We start from the raw sequence: 16344 nt of genomic DNA on the forward strand, positions 1-16344 counted from the left end.
CTTAAAAGGATGAGCATGGTATGCTCATTAAGCTGTCCCTGTCGTCATTAGTTGCTCTTTTTCATCTGATTTCTCTGTCATTCTTGCCATGGAGCCCAAAAACTTAGAGAAATATATCTGAGATGCTTTCTGAATCAGCTGGAGTCTTATACCCTGTGTCTCTGGGAAGAATGAAAGACCTGGAAGGCAGGTTGAAACGGCAAGGTAGGATGTTGGTACCCAAACGTGTCCTCGGTTTCCTCTCTCATTCCAGGGCAGCATGCAGGTTCTGGTTACATACGGTGGCGATCCCATCCCTAAAAGCCCTTTCACGGTGGGCGTGGCCGCTCCGCTGGATCTGAGCAGGATAAAAATTAATGGGCTGGAAAACAGTAAGTGCGTCATGAATGGTGGGGGGAGATGGGTCATTGAAGAGCAGTTACATCCCCTTCAAAGACAATTTGCAGGGAAGCAAATTCTGCCATATGAGATTTTGCAGTCAGACAGACAGGTTTGAATTAGGGCTATCCCGTGGAGTAGCTCTGTGACCCTACCTGCCCCTTCACCTCACCAAGCCTCCGTTTTCTCATTTGTTCCGTGGAGGTGGGGGAAGAATACTCAAGGGAATATTGTGAGAATTAAATGAGCTAATAATTCAGGAGCTGGGTCATAGTCAGTCCTCGGTAACTGCTGGCATCACAGCAGAAAGTTTTTATGACAGAGAATTTGGGGCATGTGGCCCTCTGACAGATTTCTATTGTGCCAACACTCCTTGGCCACTGAATCCACCTTAGGGTCAAGCGTAAAAGCCAACTTCCGGGCTCTCAGAAACCACAACTACAGTGCATCTCCCCACCCCAGTCTGGATATTCCTTTAGCTTGTCAGGTATCTTATTAGTACAAGCTCATTTAAATAGATGAAATAACTGAATGAATAAATGAAAAAGTGAATAGAATAGTACAATATGCACACTCATGTACTTGTCACTCAGCTTGTCAAGTTTAACACGTGATCATAAAAGTATTTTTTACACAGGTCATACAAAAATCCATTTTTCATCTAAAAGACATCACAAGGGGCTTCCCTGGTGGCGCAGTGGTTGGGGGTCCGCCTGCCGATGCAGGGGACACAGGTTCGTGCCCCAGTCTGGGAGGATCCCCCGTGCCGCGGAGCGGCTGGGCCCGTGAGCCATGGCCGCTGAGCCTGCGCGTCTGGAGCCTGTGCTCCGCAGCGGGAGAGGCCACAACAGTGAGAGGCCCGCGTACCGCAAAAAAAAAAAAAAAAAGACATCACAGACAAGAATATGTTCTACTTGAAGCATTACCTTTCCCACTCCCTATAGGGTTAACCAAAGTTACCAGTTTAGTTTCTGTCCTCGCACATCTTCTTTCTGCGTCTGCACATACTTAGTGCCAGCAGAAAATGTTTGGCAACGCTTACTTTGCACTAAAGTTACCCTGCAATACCCATAGGTCTTCAGCCTGCCTTTTTGCGTCAGTGTTACGTTAGAGAACGTTCACACCTCCATCCTCTTGTTGGCACGGCCACAGCCTGGCTGCACCTCAGTGGTACATGGTCTCCTGGTTTCAGGGTCACGTGGGGCTCTGTGCACACCCTCAGGGCAGGCCTCTTGTTCTGTGGGTTTCTCCAGGTCTCAGCGGGACCCTCGGTGAGCACCTTCGGTGCCCTGTGACCCAAATGTACGAGTTGTGAGTGAGGCCAGCTCCCAGCTCCGGGGGCTCTGAAGCGAGAGCCCGATGTTGGTTTTTGTTCCTTGGCAGCAGCCAGCTCTAAGCATAAGAATAGTCACTGTCTAATCGTTAACATGTCTCCTTGTTACTCCTTTCTCCAAGACACCGAGGGTTTTGACTCCAAACTAGGAAAAGTATGATGCCAATTAGGAAAAGTCTTTGGGATGTGGAGCTCCTTGACCTCTTTGCTTGTGGCTTGAAACTGTTCATCTTGGCAGGCCCTGTATTGCCCAAGTCAGGACTTGCCTGGGTTGTGGTGGGGACCCTAGGCTCCCAGTGCTTTTGTTTGGGTTCAGAGTCCTTTCCTTGTTTTTGTCAAATGTAACACATGGGTTTTCTGTGGCCCTGCTTTGCAAAGACCTTTCATGTATCAGCACAATACGGAGAGTCAATTCTCAGGGCTTGCTTCAGTGCCTCTGCATTGGCCAACCCTGTGACTTTTGCGTTCTTGGCTGTAGGACTGAATTTGCTGCCAAGAATTAGTAAATAAAACATTGGCTTCTGGGAGTGTTTTGATATAAAGTTAACACCAAAAGTAATTAAAGAAGAGACAACAGTATCAGGTTATAACTTACTGCAGATTATGGGGTCAAGTAAATTTAGATCTGAGTCCCAGCTTTGTGGTCTGGTGGACATGTATGTACCCCAGGCAAGTCAGTTAACCCCTGTGAGCCTCAGTTTCCCCTTCTGTTAAATTCCTTGGTTACTAATAAGTACCCTGTAGCGTTGTGTTGAAAATGAAAGGAGGTGATATGCCGTCCTCACGCCTGGTATGTAAAATGCGTTATTATTATCATAAGGAATTAATTAATGTTCTCGTACTGGTTGTTATTGAGGCCAGAATGGTGATTATTCTTACTCGGTCTTGCCTCTTGTCCTGCATCAGCCAGGGTCTGTTGTAGAGGCTGAGAAGACGTCCTGTGTCCAAGGAACCATCTCTGCCCTCAGCTGTGTTTTTGCTGCAGGGTCAGCTCATCCCTTTGGCTTGTTTCCTTTTTTCCAGGGGTCGAAGTTGGGAAGGATCAGGAGTTCGCCATTGACAGCAGGGGAGCGGGAGGTCAGGGGAAGCTGGACGTGACGATCCTGAGCCCCTCGAGGAAGGTTGTGCCATGCCTGGTGGCGCCCGTGACGGGCCGGGAGAGCAGCACGGCCAAGTACATTCCCCGGGAGGAGGGGCTGTATGCTGTTGACGTGACCTACGATGGACACCCCGTGCCCGGGAGCCCTTACACGGTGGAGGCCTCACTGCCGCCTGATCCCACCAAGGTCAGCTTTCGTTTTTGTTCCAGAACTTGTCCTCTGTTGGCAGATAATAACATATAGTTAGTCCTCTGGTTCTGCCCAGCAAAGACCTTTTAGATAATTGTTTTGTGATGACAGCCCGTTCTCCGTAGTTCTCTCTCCTACAATCCAGCATGAAGGGTCCCCTCGGCAGCTGGGCCCCAGCCCTATTCCTCTCTCACTCTGGCTGTGAGGCTTTGGTGAGGGACTCCTGTCCTTCATTTGTCAGCATGGTAACGGTACTTGCTTCAAAGTGAGCCTGTAAGGGTGAGGTCAGATGGCGGGTGTGGAGGCCTCAGTCTGGCATCTGGCACACACGGTGAGCTATTATAATGAAATATAAAAATATGTTCTACTTATTATCATTTCTTCCTAGTAGCCCTGAGTCAAGGGTTTGAGACTATTTCCGGTGTTTTGAATGGCATGAATCCTATAAAACCGTGTTATTTGTTGAATAAGAGATGAAAGCCTCATCCCCTCCCTCTTTTAAAAGCAAGTGGTTTTTTTTTTAATGTTTGTTCGTTTTTTAATTTTTTCATTAGACTTTATTCTTTAGAGCAATTTTAGGTTTATAGTAAAATTGAGAGGAAGGCACAGAGACTTCCCAGATCCCGCCTCCCCCACTCATGCATAACCTCTCCATTATCACCATCACCCACCAGAGTGGTGTGCACCCGTTATAATGGATGAACCTATGTCAACATCGTTGTCACCCAAAGTTCATAGTTTACATTAGGGTTCACTCTTGGTGTTACACAGTCTATGGGTTGGGACAAACATATAATGACATGTATTCACCATTATAGTTCAGTTTTTTATTATTCAGAATTTGTTGAGGGAGGTATAGCAGCCAAAGCAACAGTGAGGTCCATGAAAGCCATTCAGTGAGTGTTCAACCCAGGAAACCCGAGTGTGTTTGTTGGACTAGATGTTAGGTGTCCAGCTCCAGCCCTCGAGCCAAGCCTGGCAGGAGAGGGAAAGCCATGCCTCTGACATGCCCTTCCGTGTTGAATGAGTTCACCACCAGGTCTCCCTTTCTCAGCCGTTTGCAGCATCCACTGCTTGTGGCTGTAACTCAGTGCTGTGGGTGAGTGTGTGTGACACATTAGGCCCCAGGGAGAAGGACCACTTCATCGAGGGGCAGTTCACTGCCGATGGCAGGCTTGGCTGTTGAAAGCGGTGCTGGCTGAGCAGCGATACCAGTTTCGGGCAGAGTCTGATTTTTATTCTTTGTCCAAATAGGTGAAGGCCCACGGTCCTGGCCTTGAAGGCGGTCTTGTGGGCAAACCTGCCGAGTTCATCATCGACACCAAAGGAGCTGGAACTGGAGGTTTGGGCTTAACCGTGGAAGGTCCTTGTGAGGCCAAAATTGAATGCTCGGACAATGGCGACGGGACCTGCTCCGTCTCCTACCTCCCAACAAAGCCCGGGGAGTACTTCGTCAACATCCTCTTTGAAGAAGTCCACATACCTGGTTCTCCCTTCAAAGCTGACATTGAAATGCCGTTTGATCCCTCCAAAGTTGTGGCATCGGGCCCAGGGCTGGAGCGTGGGAAAGTGGGCGAGGCAGGGCTGCTTAGCGTGGACTGTTCAGAAGCAGGCCCGGGGGCCCTGGGCCTGGAAGCCGTCTCGGACTCGGGGGCGAAAGCTGAAGTCTGTATCGAGAACAACAAAGACGGCACCTATGCGGTGACCTACGTGCCCCTGACCGCCGGCATGTACACGCTGACTATGAAGTACGGCGGTGAGCTTGTACCGCACTTCCCCGCCAGGGTCAAGGTGGAGCCTGCCGTGGACACCAGCAGGGTCAAAGTCTTTGGGCCAGGAATAGAAGGAAAAGGTGGGTTTCATGAAAAAGAGGGTGGCTGCCAAAGTAACAGGGGCTCACTGGAAGCTCAGAGAGTCAGGGCTGCAAACTCAAATGACTATAGGGGTCGGGCCAGGTAGAAGATAACTCACCTGTGGTCTCTGCATCAGGGAGCAGTAGAGGGGAGCAGAGTGAAGGGGTGAGCATGTGGTGTTTCTGCTGCCCAACCCCAGCTTTCTGTTTCTTCACACTCCCAGCACTGTCAGCAGATTTTCCCTTTTTTTTTTTTTCCTGGCAAAGCCAGAAATCTTGTCTGTGTTTTTTGTTTTAATTAATTAATTAATTAATTTTTATTTTTGGCTGTGTTGGGTCTTCATTTCTATGCGAGGGCTTTCTCTAGTTGGGGCGAGCTGGGACCACTCTTCATTGTGGTGCGCGGGCCTCTCACTGTCGCGGCCTCTCTTGTTGCGGAGCGCAGGCTCAGTAGCTGTGGCGCACGGGCTTAGTTGCTCCGCGGCATGTGGGATCCTCCCAGACCAGGGCTCGAACCCGTGTCCCCTGCGCCACCAGGGAAGCCCCTGTTTTTTTTTCTCTTTAAAGGTGGAAACACAACATATTGCATTTTTGGCACTTATCTGAAAAAGGTTTCAAATGTACTGCTGGCTAATACCACACTTGCTGTCTTCAGCCTTTAACCTGTCCTAGATCCCACCTTTGTCCTAAGAAGTGTGCAGGCAGTTGTGTTGTTACTTGGCTTAGGAAGAAGCTTCTTTTGCCAAGGAGATTGAAGGTGGGGAGGCATTAATATTCCTGATTCTGAGTCGGAGAAACCAGTTGTCTGCGATCACCTAAACGAGTGTGTTCTGAAGTGCCGAGAACCTTGGCTCTTGGGTTTGCTCCTGACACTGAGGTGACAGCGACATTCTTATCTGGGTGATTGCTCCGCAGATGTGTTTCGGGAAGCCACCACCGACTTCACGGTCGACTCACGGCCCCTGACGCAGGTCGGAGGCGACCACATCAAGGCCCATATTGCCAACCCCTCAGGGGCCTCCACCGAGTGTTTCGTCACAGACAATGCTGATGGCACCTACCAGGTGGAATACACGCCCTTCGAGAAGGGTGAGTTGACTTCTCCTTGGAACAGGACCCTCGTTCAGAGCTCTGCGGGGCTGCTTCCTCCCGGTGGCTGGTAGCTAACTCCGGCCCCACGTGCTTTGACCGTCTCAGCAGAAGCACGTGCACAGTGACTCGGAAATGTGGAAACCTCTCTCCCGAACAGAGCCACCTGCTTGCTCAGTGCCGGGCGTGCTGGCCCTGTTGTGTAGCAGTTGGGCTGTGGTTAGCCTCAGCCTCATCTGAGCAGGTTATGGGGTGATGTCATGGCATGTTGCTCGTTTGTGCAGTTTTTTTTCCTGAAGGGGGAAAATTCTCCCTTAATTTTTACCTCCTATTTTGTTTATTTATTTATTTTTGGCCGTGCCCCGTGGCTTGTGGGATCTTAGTTCCCCGACCAGGGATCAAAACCCCAACCCCCAGCAGTGGAAGGATGGAGTACTAACCACTGGACCACCAAGGAATTCCCTGTGCGATTTTTTTAACATAATTCATTTCTTTCTTGAATATTAAGAATTTAAATTTTAAAATTAAATTTTTTAATTTAAAATTTTGATAAAGCATAAAAAAAATAAAAGCACCATATGTCCTCATTATCTGGATATATAATCCCTAAACTTTATGGTATAGATATTCTCACTTTCTTTTCGTGGATGCTTGTCTATTCTATTTCATGGGTTTCTCTTTGTCTTTCGGTTAGTGGCTAGGTGGAGTTTTCTCAAATCAGGATGGTGTGTTTAAGATGACTGTCTTCAAAATAGACTTAGTGATATTTGCTGGGAGGAGAGGCCTTGCGTGTGTGTTGGGGATGGGGGGTGGTATGTGACTGCCAAGTGAACGAAAGCGCAAACAGTTTGTGTTTTTTAAAAAAATCACATCATACCAACTTTGCTGTTTGTTCAACCTGTTCTTTTCGAATAACATGGGATAACACATAGACTTGACTGCTAGAGTATTATTTGCCACAAGTAAGTGACTCCTGTGCAAATATGTTTCTATATGTTGTTTTGAACAGGCCTCCATGTAGTGGAGGTGACATATGATGATGTGCCCATCCCAAACAGTCCCTTTAAAGTGGCTGTAACCGAAGGCTGCCAGCCATCTCGGGTTCAAGCTCAAGGACCGGGATTGAAAGAGGCCTTTACCAACAAACCCAATGTCTTTACTGTGGTTACCAGGTAAGCAAGGTCCTGGGATCTGTGTTGACTCTGTAAAAGGAGTAGCCCTAAGTAGTTTAACTGCTTTCAGGAAGTTTTATAGGTGTATCCTACATATGTATCATGGTCTCCCAACGTTTGGGAGGCTTTGTATTTCATATGTGAGGCGTCTTCTTCCATAGAGACATATATTACAGAGAAAGACCAAGTATGCTTTTAAAAGTACCAAAAAGCACTTGATAATAGTCATAAAACTGCTGAACAAACCAGGACTAGATGGAAGCTACTTAACGTGATAATTCAAAAATATAGAACCAATTTCATATTTAAGTGAAATATTAGAAGTATTCCTATTAAAACTGGTCACAAGTCTCATACCTGAATTGTACTTTCAGACCCAGCCAATGCAACAATGAAGGATAAGCATTGGAAAGGAAGGGTCGAAGCTGTTTTTATTTATATTACACTGTTTCTGGTTGGCGAAATGGGATAGTTTATAGAGGGATTTTAAAGGAATTTTGGAAATAAGCAGACTGGCATGAACCACTAGTACAACTTGGCCTTTTTACTCACACTTTCCAGAGGGGCAGGAATTGGGGGTCTTGGCATAACTGTCGAGGGACCATCGGAGTCAAAGATAAACTGCAGAGACAACAAAGATGGCAGTTGCAGTGCTGAGTACATCCCCTTTGCTCCAGGGGATTACGACGTGAATATCACATATGGAGGAGCCCACATCCCTGGTAAGCTATCCTTCTGAAGGGCACCCAAAGAATTATTGATTTTTGCATGAAAGTGGGTTTGATTTTGCTTGTCTCACTGAATGGGAAAAACTGTCTGATATTTGTAGTAGCTGCAAAGTGAGAATTTTCCTTAGGGCTGCATCTCCAAGTATATCCCAACTCCTAAGAAGACCAGTATTATGCCAAAAACCATTGGCTTGGAGTTTTAACTGAAAATGGTTGTTCGCATGTTGAAGGACCTAGATCTTAAAGGAAAGCTGATTCTTTACAAAGTTGAAAATCTTCACTTTATTTTGTGGTTAGTTCTTATTCGTCCTATACACATCTTGTTTTCTGTTTTCCATTGACAGTCCTGGTAGCTGATAATGACACACAAATTCAGGGTCTTACATATTAATTTCTGTTTAATGATGTAGTATGTACACTTACTGTAAAATAGGAATACTAATAATAATTTCCTGTTCATTGTATGGTATTTTTTTAGCCCATTTTGTGACAACCAAAAATGTGTCCAGATATTGTCAGATATCCACTAGGGGACAAAATCACCTGTAGTTGAGAACCACTGCTATAAATTATTCAAACATTAAAAAAATATGACTTAAATAGTGAAGGGCCCTCCAACTTTCATGCTCCAGCAGGGGACTCTCCATAGATTCTAGTTCTGTTTATATAGTGAAATGATTGCCACCCAACACACGTCTAGAAGGGTAGGTGAGTGTGTGGTAAGGTGTGGACGGAAGTCTAAGGACTCCAGGGCTGCTCCTGAGTCACCTTATGCCTTGTCTCATGTGTGGTGACAGCAGGAGAAACCTCGGGTGGGGCAGTGTTGTTCTGAAGGCCATAAGCCAGGATGAGACAGAGAGAGGAAGGGGCAGGCTGAGGGCCCTACTTTCAGGTTTATGGATTGACTTCCAGGAAGCTGGAGTGTCCACTGACCACATGCTTTCCTGACTCTGTCTGCTTTTTCCCCGTATCATGTGCAGATGTGTACACACACTCGCACTCACGCTCGCTCCTCCTTTTTCACATTGATCAGAAAGCATTGAAATTCAGCTGAAACTCATTCTACTCAGATGTTCATTGAAGCCATAATTCATTTAAAATGACATTTCTCCTCCAACTTGTCCTTGCAGCTCTTCCAATATTGATTTTTAAATTCCTATAATCACTAGTCAGGGAGAATTCAGCCACAGACAAGACAAAGCTCCTGCCGTCTGTGAGTTTCCTGCCAAGTGTTTACAAAGAAAGAGAGCGGGGCTCAGGGACCATACAGAGCCAAGAGGACCTTTTGGAGTTTTGCAACTGTGCACTTCATGGGATGGGAGAATAGAGCTTGGAGAAGGCTGTTGCCAGGGCAGATGAACTGGTGGCTCCCACCAGGCAGGCAGTAGTGGGATGAGCATTTCCTGGTAGTGGAGGCAACAAAACTATTTTGACTTTATTGAGAAAATCTGGTGGATGCCATCAGCTTTGGAATTCCCCTTGCAGAAGGGGGTGAGAGGTTGGGCCCCTGTGGCTGATGCACAAGCTTGAAGCAAATGGCCAACTTGGAGCATAACAACAGAAAGAGACCCATTTAGGGTTTTTTTCATCAGATGTAGATGGTGCCTCTTTTTTATTTTTCAGGCTCTTTGCCTTCCAGAGCCAAATGCCAACTTCTCCTGGACCCCAGAATTTTCCCAGTCAGAGTCATTCAGTAAAGCGTTGGTTGATTGTCTTAGTGTCAGGCTTCATAGCAAAGGTAGCGCATGAGGTTCTGCTGTGAAACATGCAACAACCTGGTAGCTTCTAATTTGCTTTCATAGAAATTCTGGTTGGTTAAATATTAGCCTGGTTTTTCCTGGCCTGACACAAACCCATAGTAGGGTTATTTTTAACCAAGTATCCTGTCTTACCCGCGATGGCATATCCAGGTTTCCTCTGGTGGGTCAGCTGTGGTCTGTTGGTGATGGCTGTTTTGACCACTGGATTAAGTGGGATGACTGCGTCAGGAAGAAAGGCTGCTGTGATTGATTGATCATGTCTGCCTGGAGCACAGAATGGGAGAGTGGCATAGATTGCCTGGTATCTGCCACTCTAGACCTAAAGTTACCTTGTTGGTTCTTGGCTACTTCATGCTGAGTTCAGACCACTTCCATTGGAGGCCACCTTGGAGACTGGCTTCAAAGTTAGTTCATTGCCATCACTTCTTGATACGGAAATCCTCAACGATCTCTCTTTAAAATAAAACTCCCTTTTGTATCACTAAACTCCAGCATGGAGCGTGGTGCTTTTTTAAAATCAATACCCTCAAAGAGTCAGAGGGCCCCAGTGTCAGCGGTGGGGTCAGCCATGCAGGGGGACCACAGCTTACACTCAGGGAGAAAGCAAGGCTTCACCCAAATGGCCAGGGAACCAAGAAAGCCATGAGTGGTGGTGGGAGGGCGGTGCTAGCTACGTTGCAGGGCCAGGAGTCCAGGGGCCCCTGAGGAGCCTTTTATGGGAGAGGATGTTGAATGTGGACTGCACAGCCTGCAGTCCTCTCCATGCCTTCCTTCCACCACTCAGTTCCTTCAGTTCCCTCAACAGCCTGTCTTCTCCCTCACCTCCAGGCCTTTGCACATGCCAGTCTCTCTGCTTGAAACCCTTCTCAGTGACATCTGCTCACCCATATGTCTCATATGTTATTGGAAAGCGTCCTCTGGTCTCCCAGAGACCAGATTCATTGTCTTCTGAGTGCTCCACCAGCACCTTATACAAGTCCCCAACATGGGTTGTGTATGATGTTACAGTGACTTGCTTACCTCATCCTTCTCCTGCATGGGGTTCCTGGAGAGCTGTTAAGCACTCTGGGCCCAGAACCTGGCGCCATGTCTGTACACAGTAGGTGCACTTGGGTGCACAACACAGCAAGGCAGGAGAAACTGACTGGGGCTGGTGTAAGTGAAGGCCTGGGTAGAGCAATGGTGCAATTCTGGGTGCACACAAGGAGGGTCTCCAGGCACTAGGGGGGGCTGTACTTAGAATCCTGTGACCTCTTTTCTAGGCAGCCCCTTCAGGGTTCCTGTGAAGGATGTTGTGGACCCCAGCAAGGTCAAGATCGCTGGCCCTGGGGTGGGCTCGGGTGTCCGAGCTCGTGTCTTGCAGTCCTTCACGGTGGACAGCAGCAAGGCCGGCCTGGCCCCACTGGAAGTGAGGGTCATGGGCCCACGAGGTAAGTACACATCCTGCCTTCCTGCCGACACTCACCTGCCCTGGACTGGGGCAGCCATGACCCAGAGCAGGCACTTTGCTTTTGAGTTTAGTCATGAACTTTAGGTTAAATTTCTTAAATTACTTTATTGCTCCATGTTCTAGCTAAATTGTAGAAGTTTATGCTTAAAAAATTGGCAGGCCTGTTATTTTTCCGGCGGCCTGTCTTTTCTGTCATTTAATAATATGACCCTAAATGTCTTTTTAAAATTTTGTTTTATTTTTTGAAAGTAGAAAGATGAAGCAAGTAGTATCTGGGCTCTCACATGTAAAATTATCGCAACTGCTTAATGATGTGTTTCAGCATTTGTGAGGTGACTGGGGTGGGTCTGGATTTGCGTGGGTGTTGGATTTGGTGCTCATGTGGGAACACACCCCAGATTTCTGGAAATGAGCAATACTCAGCCCATGTGACACGTAGCTTTGTCATTGTCCCAGCTCCCTGGAGAGAGGTGGTCTCTTAGGGAATGGGCTTTGCTGGCAACTTGGCCTCCCCTTTTGCAGCCTGGAATTTGGGTTGGGTGAGGCTAGCAGGCCATTTTGGGACAAGCCCTGATGTGTGTTGAAATTTACCTTTTTCAGTAGGTGATCACACTTCCTCTTCCAGCATTTAAAATGTGCCATTCTCTGCCTAATATCTTAACTTATCTGGATTTTTACTCAGTGATGTGTTCTTGGCTTCACAGAAGTGGCAAATGAGGGCTTCCTTCTTTGAAGAGGAACTTTCTCCTTAATGGGTTTCAGCAGGAGGTTATGCCCTTTGAAGCTCAGAGCAGAAATGGTTTTGGGGGAAATGAAGTCATAGGGCTGGAATCTGATTCCACAAAGTTACTGAGCTTCAAGACCTGTGTGTGTGTGTGTGGTGGGGGCGGGGTAGAGGGACAGAGAGAGAGAGAGAGAGAGAGAGACAGAGCAGGGCAGAGGGGAGAAAGAGAGAAAAGCTTTGCTGAGATATCTACGTCTATTACAGAGGACTCTGAAATAACAGCCTTTTAATTTTAGCTGATGAGACGGATTCCCAGTCAAGGCTCAGCCCCTTGAAAGCCATGTCAGAGTTCTTTAAACGGGACCTGAAGGGTGACTTTATGGAGACAGGTTTGCATTTTCCTATTAGCTGCTGCTCTGATTTACGTAACCCGAATGTCTCTTGCTGGCCTTAACTCTGAAATTGCCTCGTACCTGCCTCATGTGCGTTGCTTAATGAGTATGCCACACTTTGATTAATCTACCTACCCTTCAGCTGATGCATCCTGACACTCAGGTTCAGAACTGGGATCTAGAATCTACCAACCTAATGCATGCCTTGATTATGCTTTAAAGTGACCTCTAACCATCCCCTGCAGATGTCACATTGAGAGCCCTCTCACCCTCATGAGATCAGCACCTCACCTGCCCTGCACCCTACACCCAGCATGCTGCTGCCATGATGGTCTTTGCTCAGAGGTGGATACAAGTTTTTTTTGGTTTTTTCTTTTTTTGCGGTACGCGGGCCTCTCACTGCTGTGGCCTATCCCGTTGTGGAGCACAGGCTCCGGACGTGCAGGCTCAGCGGCCATGGCTCACGGGCCCAGCCTCTCCGTGGCATGTGGGATCTTCCTGGACTGGGGCACGAACCCATGTCCCCTGCATCGACAGGCAGACTCTCAACCACTGCACCACCAGGGAAGCCCCTGGATACAAGTTTTAACTGGCTGGCCCATTGGTTAAATTTTGCTGTTCAGAGTTCTGGACTCTTTGACCCTTTCTTGGCTGTAGAGTAAAATTACCTCATCCCAAGCATGCCTAACCAGCTTGAAAGGATAGCATGTCTGCAACAAGCATCTTCACCATATGCCCTCCAGCAACAAGTGCAGGCAGTCTCCTTAATCCTACTCTAGGTCCGACGGAGTGTAGTTCAGCCAACAGAAAGCTAAAGGTGTCTCTCAGGGTCATTTCTGCAGCTGTGAATTGGGGAATCTTTCTCCTGTGATTTCTTAGGCCTCTGATTATGGCCTGCTTGCCTTTGTGTTATCAGTGGAAACCAATAGCTCTCATGGATGAATGTGATCCTTCATGAACTCAGCCCAGGTGGAGTGAAGGGGAAGCCAGGCAGTTCCTCAGCCCTCTCGTCTCTGTTCTCAGGTCTGGTGGAGCCCGTGAACGTGGTGGACAATGGGGATGGCACACACACAGTGACCTACACCCCGTCCCAGGAGGGGCCTTACATGGTCTCTGTTAAATATGCTGATGAAGAGATCCCTCGTAGGTAAGCTTCTGTCACTTAGGGAAGGGGTTCAAGCCCACCCCTCTGGTGACCAGCACTGCTCTGGTGGCCCACCCATCCGTTCATCTATCCATGTATCCATCCATCTGTGCACCCACCCACACATCCATCCATCCACGTATCCGTCCACTCGTTTACCCAGCCATCCATCTGATCAGCATCACTGAGAACCGGCGTGCTCTGCACAGGTGTTAAAATACACTAGCCTTGATGTTTGTGCCTCCTGCTCTCTTCGTACCCCCCCCGCATTTGTTCCTTTCAGCCATCTTTAATGTAAAGGTGAGCTGACAGTAAGGAGTGCGTTAGTTCATCAAGGTCTTCTTTCTGGTGACCATGCAACTTGTTTTCTGATTAGGGCAAAAATTTTTACTTCTTAATTGAGAATTTGGTTGGCCATAGCATTCCCAGAAGGTGTTGAATAAAAACCTGTTCCTCATTCCTATTAATAGAAAAAATGTTGCTTAAAGTTCTTTACCTCTCAGAAGAGTCTCCAAAGATTTTTTTTATCATACTTAGAATTTAAAATTTTCACCTGTACCCCAAATGTGCATATTTTTACATGAAGGTATACATATAGCTCTAGCTCTGTGGAAAGGTAAACTTTATAAATTACATTTATGTGGTATTTGACTAATAGGTCTTGTATCATCTAAAACATACTAAAAATAGAAAATAAGAGGACAAGATAATATTGAAACATCAGTTTTAATATTTTTTCTTTCCATTTTGGTGATCATTGTGTTAGTAAAACAAAAGTGGGTTAAATGTGTTTAACCCCATGTTTGCCAAACTAATTTGGAAATTAGTTTGTAACCCATGGAATGCACTTATGGAAAGCTGGTCTGTTGTATGATGGTTACACGGTTGTAAATTTCTGCTGGATTTGGCACTTAAGTCTTATATGCTGTAGAAATCCTCCCTCTCAATCCCAGTCTCTTGTGTAAGAGAGGTCAGATGTAGCTGGGTTGAAGTGTATCCATACTGAACTGGGGTGTGTATGTCTGTCAAGTCCCTTTAAGGTCAAGGTCCTTCCCACATACGATGCCAGCAAAGTGACCGCCAGTGGCCCTGGCCTCAGTACCTATGGTGTGCCTGCCAGCCTGCCTGTGGAGTTTGCCATCGATGCCAGAGATGCCGGGGAAGGCCTGCTTGCTGTTCAGATAACGGTAACCTTGAATGATTTTTCTGGAGCCAAACTTCATTAATAAGACCTAATTTCGCAGCCAGGGATAAGAACCAGGATTTTAACAACTAATTTCTAGCCTCACACAAATGTTTGTCTGATTTCCTCACTAGAGAGTCGGTAATTGTACAGGACAACAGACAGGCTTGCCTGAGAAGTCTGAGAGTATAGCTTCAAGTACCACATTTTGGTGAATCTCATATATTTTGCTCTCTGTCATATCTATTCCTATCTTTTGTTGTTTGAATGTTTAAAATTACCCTTTGGATTAGTTAAGACTAAGTTCTGCTGCATATCACAGTCAACCCTCAAATAAGAGTGGCTTAAACACATGGGATAGTTCTCTCTTGTTAGACAGGCCCAGAGGCCGGGCAAGGCGCCTGGGTGCTATGTGCTTATCAAGGAAGCAGGCTCCATTCCACCTCTCCGCTCCTGTGTCCTAACGTGTGGCTTCTGTCCCTAAGGTCTCCTCATGGACCATGAGCCTGCTGGTGCTCTGGCCATCCAATCCACATGGCACGCCAGAAAGAGGAAGAGAGCAGAAGGGACAATGGGACCTTCCAACTCAATCAGCTCTCTTAAGCAGCTCTGTCAGAAGTCCCTCATGAGACTTCCACTCTCTGCTCGTTTGTCATAAGTCCCATGGCTGTACCTAGTGGCCCAGGATACTAGGAAGTGGCGTCTCGTATTCTGGAAGCAGCATACCTAGCTAAGAATTAGGTTCCTATTAGTAAAGACGGAAGGGAGAGTGAAGGTGCTGGTGCAGAAGCAGGAGCCTCTGCCCCCTCGTCTCCCTACATTTCGATGGATTTGGAGCTAAAACTGTTCGTTCCCTTGACAGAAAATTCGCTAAAAATTGACCATGTCCATCACAGTGTTAAAGGGATCTATGACCCTCTGCTCCCACCACCTCCCCAAATGTATTAAGCCAGTAATTCTTTTTTCCTCCCGCTAGAGGCATTCATTAATGAGCAAAATCTGTCAAGGTTTTCTTTGAATGGTTTCTACATCTTGATGACAACATCGTAACTAGCATTTCTCTGTGATCCACAGGACCAAGAGGGAAAACCCAAAAGAGCCATTGTCCATGACAATAAAGACGGCACATACGCTGTTACCTACATCCCCGACAAGACTGGACGTTATATGATTGGTGTCACCTACGGTGGGGACGACATCCCGTTGTCTCCCTACCGCATCCGGGCCACACAGACGGGCGATGCCAGCAAGTGCCTGGCCACAGGTGAGTGCAGCTCAAGGACAGGAGCGTGTGTTTTGGCATCAGAAAGCCAGCGTCTGCCACTTAATAGCTGTGTGATCAGGGCAAGATGCTCCACCACTCTTAGCCTCAGGCAGACTTAGCTGGAAGATCTTTTTGGAAAACATTTAAGTTCAAGAAGCTCTTCCAAGGATCAGAGACTGTTATTGCAGAGATTAGATGAGGTCAGACATGAAAAGTGCTTAGCACAGGGCCAGGCACATGGAAACTATTACAGCTACTTTTGAAGTGGGTGATTGTGGAGATTTCAGTTGTTGCGATTTCAACTGTGGCTCCCATGAAAAGCATCAAATTTATGCCTTTCATGAGTAGATGGTTTAGTTATTTGAGATATATTCAAGAGCATTTCAGGCCAGGGCTAGAGAAGCACATGAAAGGATCTAGGTTTTTCCTCAACACTCAGGACTCACGTCTGAGTCTCTCGGGAATTCTCCAGGAATATTAGAGCATAACAGTTCCTTCCATTTCTAAGACATGACCAATTGAATATCATGGGCAACCCTGATGTTGCTTCAAGCAGATTTCAAACCATGAATCCCCATCTCTGAAG

General features: G+C 47.0%; 1 protein-coding gene across 3 annotated transcripts in view; it reads left to right on the forward strand.

The window, feature by feature from the left end:
• FLNB (filamin B) overlaps positions 1 to 16344 on the forward strand; it is a 138086-nt gene that overhangs the window by 89272 nt on the left and 32470 nt on the right. For all 3 annotated transcript variants that reach the window (XM_082662603.1, XM_082662604.1, XM_082662605.1), the window contains exons 19-28: positions 254 to 371; positions 2735 to 2997; positions 4255 to 4852; positions 5768 to 5941; positions 6951 to 7113; positions 7675 to 7835; positions 10864 to 11031; positions 13191 to 13314; positions 14342 to 14498; positions 15569 to 15758. In XM_082662603.1, coding sequence (XP_082518729.1) covers positions 254 to 371; positions 2735 to 2997; positions 4255 to 4852; positions 5768 to 5941; positions 6951 to 7113; positions 7675 to 7835; positions 10864 to 11031; positions 13191 to 13314; positions 14342 to 14498; positions 15569 to 15758 — 2116 coding nt within the window. The remainder of the gene's footprint in view (positions 1 to 253; positions 372 to 2734; positions 2998 to 4254; positions 4853 to 5767; positions 5942 to 6950; positions 7114 to 7674; positions 7836 to 10863; positions 11032 to 13190; positions 13315 to 14341; positions 14499 to 15568; positions 15759 to 16344) is intronic.

Source organism: Grampus griseus (assembly GCF_964374135.1).
Source record: "Grampus griseus genome assembly, chromosome: 10".
In the NCBI taxonomy this organism is placed as follows: domain Eukaryota; kingdom Metazoa; phylum Chordata; class Mammalia; order Artiodactyla; family Delphinidae; genus Grampus; species Grampus griseus.